Source organism: Xiphias gladius, chromosome 21, assembly GCF_016859285.1.
Source record: "Xiphias gladius isolate SHS-SW01 ecotype Sanya breed wild chromosome 21, ASM1685928v1, whole genome shotgun sequence".
Taxonomy (NCBI): domain Eukaryota; kingdom Metazoa; phylum Chordata; class Actinopteri; order Istiophoriformes; family Xiphiidae; genus Xiphias; species Xiphias gladius.
The window spans coordinates 17,168,650-17,189,432 of NC_053420.1; the positions used below are offsets into that span (position 1 = coordinate 17,168,650).

General features: G+C 40.4%; 2 protein-coding genes across 7 annotated transcripts in view; both read left to right on the forward strand.

Annotated features, from left to right (window-relative positions):
- The first annotated feature begins 1,037 nt into the window (after positions 1–1,037).
- On the forward strand, positions 1,038–2,518 carry LOC120783185 (G-protein coupled receptor 61-like). Its single transcript, XM_040115978.1, has one exon. The coding sequence runs from the start codon at positions 1,121–1,123 to the stop codon at positions 2,516–2,518; it is 1,398 nt and encodes a 465-aa protein (XP_039971912.1). The 5' UTR covers positions 1,038–1,120.
- A 3,190-nt stretch (positions 2,519–5,708) lies between these two features.
- The window catches only part of LOC120807088 (AMP deaminase 2-like), a 35,708-nt gene continuing 20,633 nt past the window's right edge, over positions 5,709–20,783 (forward strand). The window contains exons 1-3 of one of the 6 annotated variants that reach the window (XM_040158754.1): positions 5,721–5,806; positions 5,953–6,197; positions 6,596–6,660. In XM_040158754.1, the coding sequence (XP_040014688.1) occupies positions 6,651–6,660 (10 nt within the window). In that variant the 5' untranslated portion in view covers positions 5,721–5,806; positions 5,953–6,197; positions 6,596–6,650. Of the gene's footprint in view, positions 6,198–6,595; positions 6,661–8,453; positions 8,569–13,743; positions 14,916–20,133; positions 20,494–20,783 lie in introns of those variants that run through there. The other 5 variants (XM_040158755.1, XM_040158756.1, XM_040158757.1 and 2 more) reach the window with 5 other exon arrangements.

The window sequence follows — 20,783 nt, forward strand, 5'->3', positions numbered from 1 at the left end:
AACTCATATTGAGTGGTCAGGACTTCCTTAGTGTCAGACATCCTCTTGTGGTTCCTATACAAAAGCAAAATCCACACACATTGTACCCAGAGCTACATACGTGGGGTACACATTGGCAAGGCATTCCTGCAATTGATGATTATTTATTTTTGTTGGTAAAAGTAGCCATATGCAATCAGTTTAGACCCTAGGTATACATATTCAACAGGAGCACTCACAGCAGGTGTAGATGTGACTGAAAAGGTCTATTACCTATTCAGTGCTAGGAATGGTTTTGGGGAATTAGCTTGCATTCATGCATTGACAGGATGTCTGCTTGTAAAGTATTTATCAACCGCTGCTCCTCGGGAAGGACCAGACTGGATTTATCTTTGACCTTTTTTTTACCGCAATATTAATAAAGCTGTAAACAATATGATCTGAAATTCCCCATTTGCATTTTTCTGGAGGATCAGTGTGATCATCGTGTATTTTGGACATCACGATTTCGTTGCAGATTTATGAACTATGAACGGTTAAAATGACTCAACTCTGTTGCATAATGATGTATAATTGTTCAATTGATTATACTCCTGCAGTTCTCTCAGGATATTGCTAAAAAGGTGCCAAATGTTCCTTCCTCGAGTAATGCATACTTAATTGAGTTAATTGGCTTGAGGGCTGGTTTTGGATTACCTTATCAGGTTGACTGCCTTGCCAGAGATTTGAGAAGCCAAGGATGATTTTACAAAACTTCACCTGAGTGAATTAATCTTAATGGTAGCTGGGGCAAAAGTGAAACTCAGAATGGTTAGTTCATATGACTTAGAAGTGCAAGTAAGAGGTGAACTATGACAGGAATGCATATGTGAACAAAGGTACACCTATACTCAGTTTATTTGTCTCTGTCTTTCTCTCGTTTCTAGGGTGGGTTGTAAATGATCGCAGACATGAAGATTTTCTAAATGGATAGGAATCATAAACTCTGTACCTCCTGACAATCACAGCATCATCCTCTGGACTATAAGGCAGCTTTTGACCTAATTTTCAAGCCGCTGTTTTCTGGCCGTACTTACTGGCTTTGAAGGATGGGTGATGGGCCTGTGACTGATCCTGCCTACCTGCCTTATCCCACCCTTCAATGGAGCCGATGTGGAACTCCTCCCGCCCACCTCAACAGCTCATGTCCAACATATCTGCCTCGTCTCTGCCAGAGGGCTGGGCTCTGTCCCAGTCGCTAGCCCTACTGGCCATGCTGCTCATGGATCTGCTGGCTGTGGTGGGTAATGTGGCTGTCATGGCGGTTATTGCCAAGGCCCCACAGCTCCACAAGTTTGCCTTTGTCTTCCACCTGTGCGTGGTGGACCTGCTGGCAGCCCTGGTGCTGATGCCCCTTGGCATGCTCTCAAGCCGAGCGTTCTTCGGGGAGGCCCTGTGCCGGAGCTACCTCTTTCTCAGTGTGTGCCTGGTCAGCGCTGCTATCCTCTCTATCTCCGTCATCAATGTGGAGCGTTATTACTACATCATACACCCTATGCGTTATGAAGTAAAGATGACTGTTGGCCTGGTAGCGTCAGTGCTGGTGGGCATATGGGTCAAAGCCCTGGCCATGTCTGCTCTGCCGCTGCTTGCTTGGTTCCTGCAAGGTGGAAGAACTCCTCTTCTGGAGAGTAGTGGGGTCGGAGGAGGAGGAGGTGGGGCGGTCCCATCTCCCCCTGCTCAGGGTCACAGGCGCTGCTCACTGCACTGGACAGGGGGAGGGTCAAACCGCTTGGCCTTTATGGTCCTCTTTACTCTGGTGTATTTCCTGTGTCCACTACTGGTCATTCTTGTTGTGTACTGCAATGTGTTCAAAGTGGCTCGGGTAGCTGCCATGCAGCATGGGCCTCTGCCCACCTGGATGGACACACCTCGTCGCCAGCGGTCAGAGTCACTCAGCAGCCGCTCCACTATGGTTACCAGCTCTGGGACAGGGACAGGAAGAGCGACTCCACAGCGCCCCTTCGGGGGAGGAAAGGCTGCAGCAGTGTTGGCAGCAGTAGGTGGGCAATTCCTCTGTTGCTGGCTGCCCTACTTTACTTTCCACCTGTATTCAGCACTGGCTGCCAGCCCTCCAGCCACACTGGCCTCTCTGGAGGAAGTGGTCACCTGGATTGGCTACTTCTGCTTCACTTCCAATCCCTTCTTCTATGGCTGTCTCAACAGACAGATCAGGGAGGAGCTGGGCAAGCATCTGCCTTGTCTGTTTCGTCGAGCAGGGGTTGAGGTGGAGGACAGACTGCCCAGTCGTGAAGGATCCATAGAGGAGAATTTCCTTCAGTTTCTTCAGGGCACTGGCTGCAACTTGGATCCTCAAAACTCTCACAGCACCTCCAGTCCTAAAGGGGAGGCCTGCTGCCCCGTGGCTCAGTCCCAACCACTTGAGCCAGCACAGCCCATACCCATTGATTTCCGTATCCCTGGACAAATTGCAGAGGAGACTTCAGAGTTTATCGAAACTGAGCAGGGGAAAAACAACCACATACATACAGACAATTGAGTTTTTAATATCTTTATTTCCTGGAAATAATTATAATTTTGGTCTTTCAGATATAAAGTGTTACAGAAATACATGTTTCTCTATTTCTATTGAAAGCTGTCCAACAGGTAGCTCAGTTCACTGAAATGAATTTAAATCGTATTTTTGAATCATTTCACTTTGCCTCATCAGATTCCATCCAAGTTTTGGAAAACAATCACAGTGATACAGTTGAATGCATTAGTTTGAGATGCGTTTCAATCTGTTGCTTGTGACCAGGGAAATTACTGCTAGATTTAAGAAGAAAAAGAAAAAAATGGCCGTATTTTGGCCTTCTACACATCTGCTCGGCTCTGTACAGTAAAGGACTCAGTGAATTAATACCGATGTAACTTTTTAAAATAAAAAATAACATTGAATATATCTTTGATCCTATGATGGTAACTGATTAATATTCAGAGATAAATGTTTTCAGAATATCCCTTTAGATTTCAAATTAGCAAAGACTTGATGAAATACACTGGCTCCCTCTCAATTAATTACTTTACTATTGTGAAGTGATGTTCTGCTATAGGATGAATTGCCTTTGGTATTCAGAAATGAAAATTTAACGCGGTTCCAAACACCAACATATACTGTATTTGTAAATGCTGAATCAATCATTTTGAGAAACTGGTAAGTTGATTATTTTTTTTAAGAGTTTTGTAAATTACTGCAAGAAAAGTAATGTCAAAGAAGACAGCAATAAAATACACAAAATTATGGCCGAGCATTTAGGGGATCCACTGAAGGAAAAGCACTACTGTCACTTTTAATTGGTAGGTGGGCTTTCATCAATGATAATGCCACTCTAACCCTTAAGCCAATCTGATCATATTAGATTAGGAGGCGTACATATTGTGGCCTAACTCTCATGAGATTGCTACGAGTTATTTACAGATAAACTTCTGAATTTTGTTCTACTTTCTTCGGTGCTTGTCCAAACATTCTTGTTTGATTTCCTAAAAAGCAAGCAAGATCTGTTGTGACTCAGTTTAGGGTGTAGGTTGACTTTATAGCTCATCTTAAGGGTCACCCAGCTTTCTGCCATGTAATGTATTTATCAGTATATTTGGATATAGACCTTAAAACTCAGTATTCTATTGATGCACCGCATTACATTCAAATATGATCCTGATTCTTGCATTTGTTAAACGTACTAAACTGTATGTTATGTTTAGTAAAACGATATAAGTTTTGGGTTGTGTATGCCACTCAACACACCCATTTTTCTTTTTATTAGTGAGTGTAAGTATTTGTTATGGATTTCATTACAAGGAAGCTGATGTATTTTGACACGTATACAGTAACTGCCTTCTTTGTGTGTTTTTCAGCTGTGGAAATTTTTATCCTGGAAGGAGAATACATTTTTTTTGACTACCCTGCTAATCAGGGTTTTTACAGTACCTCAGATGCAGGAAAAGAAAAAAACATTATTTAACAGCCCTGTGCAGTTCCATGTCAAGTGTGACTCCTGCAAACTCTGTTCTAAGGTCGTAAGGAGCCTGAAGAGGATGCGATTGCTTGTTGAGGTTTTATTGGAAATGAGGGTGCAGACTCTGCTAAGTTTTTCAGCTTGAGGTTGATGATGAGATGAAACAGTATTTTACAGCAAATAGTTAGGGATTAATATGGTGAACTGCATGTGGAAATGTACGATTGAAATAACAGATCCTTTCTTAATGTGGACACAGGGTTTTTAAGGCGTTCTTTTCAGACGTTTTTGAGTGACAAAGCCATTCCTAAACCAAAAGCTTATTGAGCTTAATTTCTTCTTTCCATCGCGTCTAAATATCCCAAACTGTGAATGACATTGAATGTGTTTGTGTTATTTTCACTTGTTCAGATTGTTTTTTAATGCTGTGATGAATATAAAAGAATTACTTCCACTGTACTGCAATGACATGAATGTGTTTAGAAAAAACATGGCTAAAACTTGAGAGAGACATGCTGTTGTAATAAAGAGTTTCTATGTTTGTAAAACATTTTCTATGCATTCTCATAATTTTACCAACAGTATGCGGCTGCTGTCATGAATATAGTTACTATCTGCTCTGTTACTGTATTTTTTCACTCTCGGATTCAGTGTGTGTGGCACAAGCTCCATGCTTTGCTTTGATATTCCACTGCAAAAAGAGGGGGTGGGAGGACACAGTTCAAACACTTTGACCTTAAGGTAACATTTAAACCTCAAAGCCCAGACCCAGTGGTACGACCTTCATCGAAAAGAAATAACTATATAGATATAACTGTCAAGATAGATAGATAGATAGAGAGAAAGATAGATAGATAGATGGATAGATAAATGTTGGTGCTCAACAGGCCTCACACCTCAACGATGGACCTCAGTCAAACCGCCCCCAGCTTCGCCAGGCTCTGCCATCCCCATGGCAATTATTACCTAGTGACATTTCTCAGAGCAGTGGTGGGCGGTAGGAGGAGCTTTCTCTATTGGGACTCCAACAAGACACCTTATCTGTGACTTCTTAAAATATATTTTATAGACTAAACCAGAGCTGACATTTGTTTCTGTTATTTTATCACACTCTGGTTACGGCTTGTGTGAGTATTTCGTACAGTAACCTGAAGTAACCCTTCCTGTTCGGCTGTTTAGAATGACCTTTGATTACTTCCATGTATTCTTGGATTGCTTTACCTCTTTACTTGCAAATTTAAACATAAATGTTATATTCTGATAGACCTTACCTTACCAGGGCAAGGAAAAGAGTGTCAAGCATTAGCAAGTATGAATTGAGAGTTTGCAATCGACCAAAGGGCATTTAGCTGGAGAAAAATGATAAACCATGGCCTGGAAAGTGTGAGAATGCACAAGCAGTCAAAACAAGAAGTGAAAGATTGAAGTAGATGGCAATATGTAGAAATTCTGAAGAAAAAGGAGACATATGTATGTAGATAATGCGTAGTTTATTATTGAACAAAGACTGGAACAGTAAAAAGGCCCTACATAAATGGAGCCTGTAGAGCTGGGAGGAACTGTCAAGTCATCATTTTCTATGGATTTGTCACTACGGGCGACACCTTTCACATCACACTTATTTATTTGATTTATTGTTCATATAAAAATACTTATCAGTCAGCCAACATTCCACTGCTATGTGTTCCCATTTTTACTTGACGTGCCTTTGCGAATGCCATTTGTGGTTGTTACTTTAAGTGAACACACAAACTAGGGTGTACGAGGAATTTAAAAGTTAATTTACACCTTGAAAGCTGGTGTGTACGGTGTGTTGAATTCGCAAGTGGGGTCTGGTCAGTGGTATACGTTATTTCGGTACAACTTTTGAGATTCGTTTACTTAGCTTGAGTGTTTCCATTTTCTAAAACTTTCTACCTCTACTCGAATACATTTCAGAGGGAAATAGTGTACCTTTCACTCGACTGTATTTATTCAACAGCTGCAGTATCAACGCGGGTCCCGGAGACAAGACCCTATCAAACCCCGTGTACGTTTCACATGGACAAACAGGAACACAGTTCTTTTTCTGTGTCTGTGTGGTTTGAGAGCAACTGGAGACCTCTCGACCTCGACACGGAGCGGGCGGCGGCTTTAAACGTAAAAATTCGTCTCTCTCTTGAGAAAACTGCATCTACGTCTAAACACGGAACCCAGCTAGCCGAGCAAAAGTGAAAATCCAGTCCGGTAACTATCTGCTATCTTTAATTACTCATGCCTTTCGCCGTTGCGGATCATTCAGTCAGTTAAAGTATACCGCTTAGAGTTATCCACTGACAAGAAGTCGGTTATGAACGTTAACTGATAAAGTCGTGTTATCGGCATCAGACGTTGAACTACCGTTAGGTCATTTAATAGTAGCGAACAGCTAAGTGGTCGGTGTAATTTAAGCTAGCGAGAAGCGAAAAGTTAAACTTTGCCACGTGAGAAAAAAAAAACGGTCATTTTTAGCAAACTGACCGATAGTTTCCAACTCTAGAGTAACATTAATCGGGCTCTCCGGTGCTCGGTGTGGCTTTTCAGCTTGCTTGCTGCCTATTGACAGTCTGACATACTGTGCTGTGTTGCTTTGTGTTTTTCGCCAGGGCACTTCCTGTCTTCTTGAGCTAGTCTGTTTGTGCTCGAAGCTGGTCCTCGACGATGTCAGGTGGTAAGTCAGCAAACAGTGAAACAGTGCAAACGCGTCGAGAATCGAGAATTGACCCATAACTCCTTATGCTCACTCTTAGCAATAGCAGGACTGAGTGAAGCAGCATTGTCATGTTCATTTTAAATGTCTTCACCATTCAGCTCTCATCCTCCACGGCTTGTATGAGGAAATATATACTGGCAGTTGTTCCTATTAGGGTCGGAGGTACATGCTGTACATGTGAATAGGTGTCTGTGTTGATACTCAGCTATTCATGTAAAAGCCTGACCTATTGAATCCACAGAGACAAATCCTTTTAAAGCACATATTAGAAAAACGTAAGGACAGCCCTGCAGGACCAAACACACACATTTTTAAACTAGTCATGTAACCGGCGCAGTTTTTTTTTTTTCGAGAGACGATGGCTAAGCCTGATAGAAAACCACTAAAAAAAAACAAAATATTTTTGATTCTGTTTCGTATCAATCATTTAATTTTATCATTACCATATTTTAATTAAACGTCTCGTTTTGTGTTTTATCTTATTTTTTATTATTTTTTTCAACTTTCTCATTGTAGTCAGTAGCACAATGCCAGCATGCAGCCGCCTAAGGTTGTCCCGTGAGATGCTGTCAAAAATAGGAAACTTTTGTGGCTCGTATGTGGTTGTGTGCTGAACTTTACCCGTAGATAGTTTGTCAGAATACAGCAATGCCAAACAGATATCAGCAACCCACTCGATATTGCGCGCTAGCTTGGCAAATTCGGGACGTTGGACTCTAAATGCAACTGCTCTCAACCAGCTTGAATGCACTGGGTCAGAGGTTTTTGTTGGACATCGTCTTTAGTGGCCTTGCAACAGCCAAAGTGGCCTGTCTGTCCTCTGACACAGGCTTTATAATAAGGGTTGAGTACAAGAGTATCCGGGTACTGAAGTTAATTTCAGTTATATAGCCCGAAATCACACATTTACGTTCAATGGCTTTACAATCTGTGCATCATATAAAACCCTCTATGCTTACAGACCTGTGACTCATTTAAGGAAAAAATAGATATTACTTAATATTACTATGTTTTCGGTAAAAGCAAAAATATTTTAAGATTAATTCACAACGGCACATAAACTACCCAAGTAGCAGTTACAGTTACATGGTCACTATGACATGTCCAAGGTGGCATCCTAATGGTAACCGTTTCATGACTCATGTCTTCAGTAAAGAGATTTTTTTAGTGACTGGTCCTTGTTTATAACAAAACTTTGTCAGAAGTTACACACAGGCAAAACTTAACTGGATTAGCCTTCTGGATTTGCTCTAACAGCATACCTTTAGGTCACTCTAACTCTTTCCTGTTTAGAAACAGTTGAATATGATTCATCATCAAAAATCCCCTTCAGTGAAAAAAACAGGCTTACATAAAAACAAACAAACAAAAATACTTACTATTCAGTCCTGGTGATTACCAGAAGCAGTGCTATTAATAGGCAAGTGCAGTGGTTCTCTTTTTTTAAAAACGTACAACACTCTCGGGTTTGTTTTTCTCACGCACAGGCTTGGCAAAACCAGCCTTTGAATACAAGGTGTACATTATGTAATTAAAGAAAAGTATGATTTTTTCCGTTGGGTTTGATGCCGTTTTACATTTCACGTTACCTATGAAACGCCTATACATGGAAAGAGAAAACGTGGTTTTGTTTTTTTGTTTTTTTTTTGGTGTATGGCCTCTGCAAACAAAATGCTGAATTCCATGAGCTTTGCACTGAAGGAGTGAAAAAAAAAATCCGAAAGCAGCCAGTGATATGCACAGTGGTCTCATTTCTAGCAAAAGCGTGTGCAGACAGAAAGCTTGACCAAGCAGCAGAGGCGAAGCGAAAACCAAAGAAGGAATAACAAGAGCTATCTGGGTAACATAGTTGCCTTCTGTTTCCAGGTATGGCACCTTCAGAATGTGTTATTTGATTTTACCAAAAAGTGTGACATATTCATGGGTGTAGCTCAGATTTTTCTTTGAGACAAAAGTAGTCCTCTTTTTTTTAGCCTTTGCTGCACCAGATGGTTAGCGTCAGCACTCTCAAAAACTGGGTCAGATTGCAGAAAAAGCTGGAGACACCCTGAAACAAGATTTTTCTTTTTGAAAAACTTGGCAAAGATAAACCTTAAGTTTTGTCTGCTGTCCACCAGATTTATCTTTGAAAATGTTGTTGTGAAGCTCATTTAATAAAGAGGTGGAATTTCAGTTATTTGATTGTTGTATTTACAGGTCTGTTCCACATCTTTGGGACATAGTTTGAACAGGTTTGTGATTGGAGTTGAAAATGATTGGAGTCTGAAATAGTGTTTAGCATAGTTTCACAGTAATCCTAACAAAGAATGGCTTCTAGATTGTGTTTTAGTTGATCAGTTTAGAGATCAGTGTGATAAATTTGAGGGTTTTAAGTTTGGCCTCAGATTGATTAGGCAGACATTTATTACTAAATATCAAATCTGGATATCAACTGTGTCTTAATATTTTAATTTGCTTAGAAAGATGAAGCATTTTATTCAGAGTTGATCATAGTCTATACTATAAAATCAGACGCCAGTTTACTTATAGAATTCTTTAGTTGAAATGTCATTTTAGTTGTATTGTGAAGTGTAATTAGAGGATGATTGCTGAGGAAATGGATGAATGGTTGGATAGTGAGGAAGTCTTCAGTGCCGGAGAGATGGAGAGTTGGGTATTTGAAACTGTCTTTTTACTATGTGTCATCTCTGTTCTATACTGTAGTTTGCTGTGTGTAAAAATGATCACACTTCATGAAATTATCAGTATTCAAAACATATATTTACAACATGTAAACAACAAGTACAAATTTTGCTTTGTAGTGTCTGTACAATTTTAAATTTGGTAAACTGAAGTTGCTGGAACAGTAGTCTCGTGCTCAGATAGGACAAACATGTTTCTGTCTAACTGCATAATTTTTTTATACCACTAGATGGGGATCTTTACTCGTTTTTATGCCTCTCTTACTCTGACTACTCTGGTTAGTGATGGAATCCAAATTGTCCAAAATAGGCCAATAAGGCCAGTTTTAGATATTCACCAGTCTGTCTTCCAATTTTGGTAATGTACAGTATATGTGATGCAGTTTTCAGATATACTGTATGTACATTGATCTGTGACATGAACTGAGCCATTTTGTATTCTGTATTTGATGTATGCCCAGGGAGTCTAAGAAAAACCTATTATGTTTAAAAGCCAAATTAGTACTAACATGAACACAGGAAGTAAAATGTATTGATGTAGTTTTGTGTCGACTCAATTATATATATGGGTTGGATAAACAACAACTTTAACTTTGTATTTTATGAGACTTTCAAAGAGTTTGAAAGTTTTATTTTACAATTTAGTCATGAGTATGTCTTTAACAAGAAGTGTCAGTGGCGCAAAATGTAAAAAAAAAAAAAAAAAACACTGTTAGTGTTACTTGGCTCTGTTTACTTTTGGAAGCCTCTGAGGTTGCTATGCTTTAAATAAAAGTTTGTATTAATAATAATAAATGTTCCTAAACTAGAGGAACCTTGCATGGGTCGCCCTACTGGCCCTTGTTGGGCATCGGTTTTGACTATTTATAATACTTAATGTCAGGCGGGCCTGTGCTGTGTGTGTTTAGGCTTTCTGTCTTCCCTCAGAATTTTCCAGTAACGAAGATTGCCAGTTCACTAGTCAGCTTACACACTAAGCTGGGCTCTCTGCTTATCCACACTGACCATTCTGTGTTCTTTGCCTTTTTTTGGTCACTTGTCATTCATCTGGACGCGCCGCTTTTTTTCTCTCGGATGAATACACATTCTAATGATATCTCGTGTATCTAATTGCTATTTTTAGATGAGTGGAAAAACTTTTGTCCTTCGCTCACCTTGGTGCTCAGCTGGCGGGGTGTAGTCAGTCTCCGTGCTAGCTTGCTGTCATGCCAGCTACACACTTCGATCTGCAATGCCCTCCTCTGTGGCTGTTTTTCCCTGCATTGGCTACAGGAAGCTCATTCCCTGGTTGCTAGGGCAACCAGGGAGGATTGCCCCCAGCAGGAGCCGAAGATGCCTCGGGCAGCCTTTCAGCTTGTCGCTGTGCAGCATGCCTGCTGACCTGCTGCTGGCTGGGAGGAGGAGCCAACTCTGCAGAGGAGCCTCTCCCGGCCCAGTATGGGTCCTGCTGCCCTGCTGCCCCACCGTGAGACAGAGCTCCAGCATTAGAGCCAGTGCTCCTCTCTCCCTCTGCTGGCCACTGTGCAGTTCTGACTCGCTCTGCTCCCTTACTGACATGAGCACAGTTGGCAAGATGTCATCCTCTTCCTCCACCTCCTCCTCCACCACCGATGGACAAGGGAAGCCTAAACCTAAATCCCCGTTTCGCAAGAGGGGGAGTCTGCAGAGCACCACTAGCCCCGGTGAGTGGGTGAGAGGAGATCCCATAGAAAGAGTGAGGGAACTCTGTTATATGAATGTGGGGTCGGAAAATTACACAGAGGCTTTTGCAGTGGTATTTAAGAATCCATGCTGCCCCAAAAGGAGCAATAAGACAGGGAGCTGAGTTTAGAGAGGTAGGGACCGCTTTAACTCTAGTTTGTCTGTCATTTTTGTTTCTGTCCGTTGTTGAGAAATCAGTTGAATTTGTTTGAAGCTTTGACTGATGTTGTATATTTAGCATTCAGCGTGAATGCTGCTCTGTGTGTAACTGCAATGCACTCCATTGCTTCAAGAGTATTTTAACTAAACTAGGGCTGAGATTGAGTGAATCTAATGATAATCACTATTGTTATTATTTTTTGTATTAACCAGTTAATTGTTTAGTGTATAAAATGTCAGAAATATGGACCAAAGCACATCGCATGCTCTCATAGCCCTAAGAACAGTTAAAAACCCAAAAGGGGATTCAGTTTATAATTGTGCAATACAGAGAAAAGCTGCAAACCCTTTTACTGGTGAGGCATGAATTTAAAAAATGTTTAGCATTTTATTTTGATTAATGACCGAAAATGATCAATCAATTTCTAAAATTGTTGTTGATCAGTCGATTCAACTGACATTCTAAGTAAGACATTATTTACGTAGTAACATTGTAGTAAACAAGTTCATAAATACATGAATGCAATAAATACATTACAATATAGCCTAACTTGAACACACAGGGATCTGACCCTGCTTTTCTTGATTTTACTGTCATATTGTGCATGCTGATGAAACACACTATTGTACTATAGGAACCGCCTTTTGATAGTGTTTCCGATATATACCTGTTATGTTGGTGGCCCACTCAAATAGATATGTACCTATTTTTGTATTCAGCATTTCTATCTTTAAAAATTCTTTGTGGAAATACAGTAAAATTGCAGATAGATGGAAACATATGCTGTAATGGCACATTGATGTGAAACTGCTGGTCAACGTTACTGCTGTTGACCACATCGACTTTTGGATAACACTCAAACAGAGTTATTTTGAAACATCTATTTTCCTTTTTTGCAGAGTGATTATTGGAGATACTCCATTCATAAAAATTGATAGGCAGGGGATAGTTGGATTATTTCCAGATTGTGAAGGGATGCTCAGCCCCTTAGTGAGCCCGTTTGCTCTCCCCTTGTACCTACAACAGTTTATCAGGGGTCTACTGTCTATGGACTCTCCTTATCTCATCAGCTTGGGTTCAGCAGAACAGTGGGGTCATTTTATCTTTCAACTTCGCTTCTCTCATCATGACGTAAATGCTCTCCCCAGCTGTTTGGGCAAAACCTCTTTATTTTTGTTCAGGAGAATATGCATTGACCATGAAGAAACTATCATTATGTCACTGAAGGGTGTGTATGATAGTCATCTAATTTTGAGTCTAAGAAGATTTTGCTACTGCAGCTAAGGTTTTACTGCATATTATCCTCCTGATAATATGCAAGTAGTATTATTGAAATCGGACAAATTGCAACATAGTTCACGTCACAACATTTAGGAAATGCAGTTTCCAAATGCCCACTTGAATGTTTGGGTTTAGCTACTTTCCTTACTTAACTTTATAACTTGTTAGTAACAAGATTATCATGGTAAACACACATTCATATTTTGATCAGTCTTTGTCACAACAGGTCTTCATATGGTGGAGTACTGCAATTAATGTTATACTAGTTTCAGATCAAAAGGTATGTGTAGGGGTTTGATTAACTTTGAGTGTGATAGGAGACAGGCCAAATGATGGTAGCTCTATGATTACCTTTGAAGTTCAAGCTAACTGGTCTCTGTGGACAGAAACTAGAAAATTAGACCAGCAATTTGTCTGTGAAGCAATTAAATGCTAATATTGATTAAATTTGAAGCTGCTTCCTCATTGTGCCACAGCACAGCACAAATGTTGAGTGTTTGGAGGGATGCAGCAGCAGATCTCAATCAGTAACTCACGTTGACAAACAGTATAATGTATTTGCCGAGGAAGCCTGTCTTTGCTGCAGTAATAAATAACTTAGAGGTCTCTCCAGCCATGCAGTCATTTAAATCCTCTCAATTAGCCGCTTGGCTGAACCCTCTGCACTCCCAGTAAGTCACAAGAGCCACATGTAGGCTACCCATTATAGTACTTCCATCTGACCGCACCGGTCTGTTAGCATTCTTGATGCCAAATTGCTGCTGTAGAAAAACTACTGTACTGTACTACGTCTACTGTAGCTGCAGGTTGAACAGTTTGTGTTTTAACCAAGTCATTAACTGGAGACTTCAACATTTCCTTTGTTACTTCCTGTAACATCACCCGAAATAGCATCTCTCCTTTCAAGAACCACAAAGTTTAGTTTTTGTCCAAATAAATTCTAATCTCCAGCACTCCTGAGCATTTGAGACAGATCTCTGTCTCTGTTATGTAAGTGTTGTTGTTCAATTGCTGGTGCAAACATTGATTACTCAGTCAGTTGTCTCCTCTGCCGGAATCTGTCTCTGCCTGCAGGCCACTCTCTCCTTCTGGACCCTCACTGAATCATATGAAGCAGAATATGTAATGCCCTAGCTTTGCAGCGGAAGCTATATCACCTGATATATAGAGGCTATTAAAGTTTCTGCCAGAGAGGTGGAGGGAATTCCATTCTCCAGCATAAATCACTGCAGTGCTTTCTGCTGTGATCTGATCAGATACAGAGGCTTTTACAGTGATCTTCACTAACTTGCTCGCCTCTTACTTGATGCTACTTTGTGTACCTCTTATCTGTAGGCTCTCTGGTACTCTAGCTTGTCAGATGATTTTGTTTAGAACAGATTTTCTTTGTTCCTTTCAAGTTGGCTTGTCAACTTAAAAAAATTTGAAATGGTCTGTGATGCCTGCCTGATACATGGGATACCCAGTGTGGATTTTTGTGCTCTGTAAGGTAATGGATAATGTATAGAGTGTATAGACGGTCTCTGGCATGTACATTTTGCATACAATTACAATATTATAACAAGCATATTTGAGAGAGGATGCTGAAAATGTACAATGTATGTACTTGTTGTGAATATTTATGCATTATTCTAAATCAATGCATATTTTTTATTGTGCTATAAGCTTTTTGTTACATGAGGGATGCACTCAAATGCATGACCCACACCACCTGATGGTCAGCTGATCCAAACAAATACCAGTCACGATCAGGATAGCAGTCCACTTAAACTGCCAGCTCCACCTTGATCTGTATGACTCCTACTCACTATACATCCATGCTGTAGTTGACTAGTTACTGTACTCCCTCCGCTACTCCAGCCTCCCCCTGTTCTGATTCATTATTAACCAGATATACTGTTCCTTTCATGGCATGTCTCTGTCAGCTTCTCTATTGAATGTAAGTGTGTTCTGTATCTCATTACTTGCCACATCATGTGGGCTTTGTTCTTTAACCCCCGGGGAGCTTTGTTAGACTCTGAATGAATCATTAGCACATCTACACGCTGTTTCCTTATGGACTTTAACCTGTACAACTGGCAGCCCCGTGCCCTCCCATCTCAGCCCACCCCCATACACCACCCTTGGAGTAGACAGAAACATGTGACAAGCTGGGAGTTCCTGTCTAGGGCCCCATAACCTCACAGATGTGGTTGTGGTTGTTACATCATATTGTAGGTGTTACCCACTCCTGCTGAAAAGGTGTACGGTGGGAATTTTGTCTTCACCACTGAGAGACAAAGCAGAACCTCAGTGTCCCTGTGCAATTGAGCCATATTATTAATATTGTTAAATTTCGAAAATTGAGGGAGCCAGTGAAGACACATTTGGGACTAACCCCAACTAAAAAGGTATGGCAATAATGACTTTAGTATAATAAAGCAGGCCTAAAAAAATGTGTGTAACCAGTTATACCAGTGTATGTGTGTCCAATTTATTTTGATAAAATTTGTAATAAATTCTGAATATTTATTTATTTTCTGATGATGTGCTTTTTTACAGCACATTTTAATAGTACCCTTAATAAGTACAGTTCTGCACTTTTCCATCTCACCACTAGAGGGAGTATCTGGCACAAAAGTGCTGTGTAAAGTCAGACAATAAGTTTTAAACAAGTGGCTGGTTGTCAGTGTCTCAGGACTTTGGCTGTTCTGCAGACAGACATGACTGAGGACTAGCTTGCTCTGAGTGGAAAATTCCATGGCTTTCTTCCGCTAAGAATAGCTTAGTTGCCTCCCAAGTAACAGAGAAAGTGTGTCAGCTCTGGAAAAGGGATTTTGGAGAACTAGGAACCAAGGCCTTGAAAGCTATCACACCAACAGGTGGGCCTGTTGTTGCTGGAGAGGACCAGATAGCCAGCAGCGCCACTGTATCTGTCCTTTTAATCATCACCCCACACACACACGCACGCACATACACATACACATACACATACACACACACACACACACACACACACACAAAGGACAGTTAGACTCAACATCATGGCACTGGACACACCATTTCTCACCGGGGTGATTTGCAGGCTGACAGACTGTGCTCATACACATGGTTATCATGGGTAGTATTTCATCGCTGAGGTACAGTTAAGCATGCTGCTCTGCCCTGTCTCTGCTGTCAGCATGGCTCCTAATGAGGATCCATTCTCACTTCACCCACCTCATTTGATTACAGATGAACCAATGTCAGCTGGTATTTGGTCCCTGGCTGGCTTTTTATTTTCCCGTGACCTCAATGAGTCAGTGAATCACTCGCCCTCTACCCCCCGTTCATTTAGTGATCTCCCAGTTCATATTCTCCCTTTTTTAGGGATACATGCACACATGCATCTCCACACACTAGATGAAAACACACATACAGTTTCTCAACATAAATTCATATACATCACAGTTTACTGAACATGAGAGCTTTAATAACAAACTTTCCCTGGGAGCAGGTGAGGTGTGAGCTATAGATCAATAGATGATATACATTGTCATTGCTTATAGTAAGTGGCCATCGGTCCAGACAGTTCTAAAGTTCTGATAAGCCCCCCCCTCCCCATTTCTGTATTTTTGTGTGTGTCAGACTCCTAAAGCGTTCTCCTTAGAAAACTGAGCTTTCCTTATAAAATTCAAGAGTTGAAAAGTTAAGTGGATTTATTATTAGTTAATTGCCTGAAAATAAATTACCAAGTATTTTGATAATCGATTCATTCTAATCCTAAATCATTTTCATTTAAAAATGCCAGTCATTTCCTGTCTTCAGCTTCTTAAATATGAGGATTTACTGTTTGTCTCTGTTGTATATAATTTCAAGTTTATTATCTTTGCTTCTTAGATTGTTGCTCAAAATTTTCACTATTTTTTTGACTTTGCATAGACTAAATGATTCATGGATTAACTGATAAAGTAATGAAACATTAGTTTCATAGTGGATACAGAGTCACTAAAAGCCCCCAGAGTGTGGTAAAATTGTCCAAAGTTTGAGCCATCCTTAAAACAGACTTTTTTGCATTTATGGCATTCGTTTATGGCAGTTCTACCAAAGAAACAAGACACTAAATCAAAGCAAGAATGGTAAGTATCAACAGAGCATCCCTTAGTAAAGACAGCAGTGCCAAGTAGTGTGCATGTACATGGGAGTCTGTATCGGAGTTCATAGAAACAGGACAAGTGTATTCAGTATCCTCCTCACTTCTCCGTGAAGCAACACTCTTTTGCCTCCAGCTTTGTTCCCTGACACACCTTTAGTCTCAGGAATTGGATATTAACCTCTTAATGTCCAAGCAGTGCTAAGTACTGTGTGTTACATGTTGACAGTGTCAAGTGACACAGTGCTCCTCTTTGCTATATTCAGATATGGTGAGAGCTGCACTGACAGAGGTGGCAAGAAGTTTTGTGACTGGACTGGGCTCTGAATAATCACAGAGGATTGGAGGGGGGATGTGCATGTGTGTGTCTGTATTTGTTTCTTTTGGAGTGTGTGACTTTCAGTGTGTATATGCTGTGTATGTCTTTTAATGGGGAATACAGTATGTTTTTGACTGTAGTTGTGTGTGATGGGCTGCAGGGAGGATTTACTGTTTTGAGAACATTCATGGTGGACTTTTGGAAGAGAGATACGCAGCATCAGTCTGAATGCTGAGAAGCCCTTATTATTTTGTTTGAATGTTTTCTTCCTGTTTGATTCACATGGGAATTTTTGTGCAGGGTTAGAGATTAGGTTTGCTTGACATGGCCTTAACATTAATGCCAGCTCTTGTGTTCCTCTGGGAGAAAGGGAGAGAAAAATGTTGCACAGCTACTCCCCTGTGCTGTTGATTAGTCTTTTGGGAAAGAGATGTGTTGAACACAACAGATGTAAAAACAGAAAAGCTCAAGCTGGCGTTTAAAAACAAACCAAATCTCAGAGTGCTTTTGAGAAATGTGATTTAAAGAGAAGGGTTGACAACTATACTGTCTAAATTGAAATTTACACCAGCCTGTAGCTGGCTTTTGCTAGCAAACTTCTTAGCTTTCTCTGATTGTATTGTCAAGTAAGTGATACAATCAATGGCAGAACCTATACTCATCACTTACCCTATACATGGGATGCCATTTCAGTCATTAAGCTTAGAGCAGAAAGTCAAAGAAAAAAATTTGCCTCGAGCTAGTTGAAGTTCACGGAAATATAATGCTTGAGAACCCCCCCACAAACACTAAAGGATATACTGGAGGCCACATAAATCCTCTACATTTCAGGTGGCTGTAACTTACCAGATAGAAGTGACAGTAGCACTCATCTGTAGAAATTAACTGCTACTTTCACCTAAGTCCTGTCACACGTCTATGTTAACATAGTTTTCTTTATAACTTCATACATCTTTAGGCTCCTTTATAGGCTTCTTAATAAGTGAAGGAATTTCAGATCCCTTCTAGAGGCAAATTAGACCTGACAGCAGCAATAAATTGTAATAATCTGTAAATTTTGCAATTCGGTCATATTGTTTAATATCCTCTTGGTAGATAATCTATTCCGGCAATGCAATATTATGTCCAGAGAGATTTTATTTTACTGGAATATTTTTTATTGAATAGGAAGTTTATGGTTATAGTTCTGCACAGACAACATCAAATAATCATTATAATATGTTTTGAGGAACTCACATGACATTTAAGTCTGTAGAGATGCTGGCGCTGGATTTGGGTTGCAGCAGTAGCCTCTGTTGAACAACTTGCGGTCTGGAAAATTGCACACTCTGTGCTACGATCAGAATAGGGCAACATTTGGACAAATCAATTCTCACCTTTATGTGTACGAAACTGTACTAGGTTAGTAATTCTTTTTTTCCACAGTACCAGGATCTCACAACCATTGTTAATCTTTGGACTCTCCAAAATGTACACCTTCACATTAAGCTTTCATGGAATGGGAAAACATTTGTTGCCTTGCTGTGAAAGTGAAAGGCATGAACAATGTACTTCTAGGCTTTCAGAATTCTTGGATATATGTTCTTATTTATTCAGCATTTTTGGGTTTTTTATAAATTATTGCAAGATAATTTTTACTAACCATCTTGCACAAATAATGTTTATCTTTAATCTTTAATCTGTAAGAATTATAATATTTAAATCAAAATGGGTATGTACACTGATACTGTTAAAACTGAAGTTTAATGCAAAGGTCGCATTATCTCAAAGTTTTTAACTAAAGAACACTGAACCATATGTTGACTATGTATTTAAAGATCCTTCTGTGTTTGCTGGAAATGTTGATGTCAGTTTTTGAAAATTAAATATTTTTAAAAGCTTGAAATAGATTGTTGATTTGCTGTGGTGTAGTTAGACCTCAGCTGGTCTGCAAAAGTCCTGCCCACTCAGTTCACAGCAGAAAGGATGTGGAAACATCCCTGACCGCCACATTTTAGGCCCATTATGGTCGGGTTGCACAGCTAGAGCAATGAGAGTATTGTGTATCCAGGTCAACTTTTTTCAAACACTGCGGATGCTGGGTCAGTGTTGATTGTAGTTAGTAACAATATCTGTCATATTTCGGGGGCAGGGAAGGAAAGTTCCTTCTGCTGTTAAAAGTCATACAAACTCTTAGTCTGTTTTTTGCTCTCAGTCGTAAACATCTAAGAATACAGACTATTAGTGTGACACAGACCATGAGTTCATCTCATTCCTCACCTTTTGGCCAATTTCATCAATCATGCAGTTGCAGTCACACAGCTTGAAAGACGAATTTCACATTTGCAGTGTTGCTGAGCTACTTAATGCCAAGAGGTCCTGTTATCAGATTTAAGAGGCTAGTAGGCACTGTCTTGTAGTAGTCTAAAGGCTTGGTTAATTTATTTCTCTGCCTTTCAAACTGGGTTAGTACACAATGTAGCGTTTGGATAAGGTAGAATGAAAAATGGAAAACTAACTCTCGCTTATGAGTCAGACAAGTAGAACAACATTGTCACTGTAGTTTCTTCTGAGTCTCGTTTATATTGTATATTGTTGGCTTGAGTTTATTTGCAGCTGAGTTATTTGGATGTGATGGCGTTGCACAAAAATTAGGATCTGTTCAGAAGTCAGTCCCTGATGTGGTTTGTGTGTGTTTCTATCTGTGCCTATATTTGTTTGACCTTCGTCTGGAAAATCCCATGATGATCTTTGCTTTCAAGTGTTACTTTGAAATTTCACTAAAACTTCAACTTAAATAGAGGCTTAGCAGATTTCTTGAAGGCAAACAGGCCTTCCTTCTGCCATACAGCAGTGAGAAAGGAAGGAAATAGCCCCCACTGGCATCATGTGATCGGGGGAGAAAGTAACATGACATGCAGCATGTAAATGAGCTCACATGTAATAATTGGTTTTAGACCTTGGTATTCATAACATAATTAAAAGGTTTACAGTCGTGAGATGTCTTCATGAATAAGAGGTTGGAGATGGAGAAGAAGTGGGAGTTGCCAGAGATGCAGGGCCTCCTCCATTTTACAGCACAATAGAGCATGAAGTGGTTGACCCCAGTCCCTCCCCTTTTTTGCCACGTGGTATGTTCCAACTCAGTATTTAAATCCGGGGGCTTCAAGGCTATGCTGTTCATGCTCTGAAAAACCGGTGTTATTCAGGAAGCAGCCGAGAGACAGGGGCAGAGGGAGAATTAGGGGAAAGAGGATAAAATCTGCCTCACCAGCACCGCTGAGGTGGCGTCTTCTACAACTGGAGAAGCAAAGAAAAGAGAAAAAGAGGGGGAATTGTGTGATCCTGGTGTTAGAGCAGCTTGTGTTTAGGAAAGAGAATATCCTGTCTCTCTCTTCTCCCTCTTGCTGTCATTCTCTCTCTTTCACTGTGCCAGCGGGGGAGGGTGCATTAGCCGTCCCAGGCCAAGTTACATGTCCCAGCATCCCACAAGAGCTCAGACAAGGCCACTGCGATCGTAACGGAGACTGTGAGAACAGCACGAGACAGGGAGATAGAGGTACTGTAATCTATGCTGATTAATCATCAATAGGACCTTATTTTATATAAATGAAATTTGGCTTTTTACTTGCCTTATACTGTAGAGCCTGTTCATATGAGTCTGTGTTACTAGAAGTTTCACTAGTTCTGTGTTAGGCATGGTACTTATCACTCCAAAAATACTGCACTAGCAAGCTCATAGTGACAGATGAGGTACAAGTAAACACAGTTGCTGTGTACTGTAATAAGCTGACAGCATGCAAAAGACAGTGGGAGGAAATGTAGAAATGAGGGGGGGATTTTCTTTAT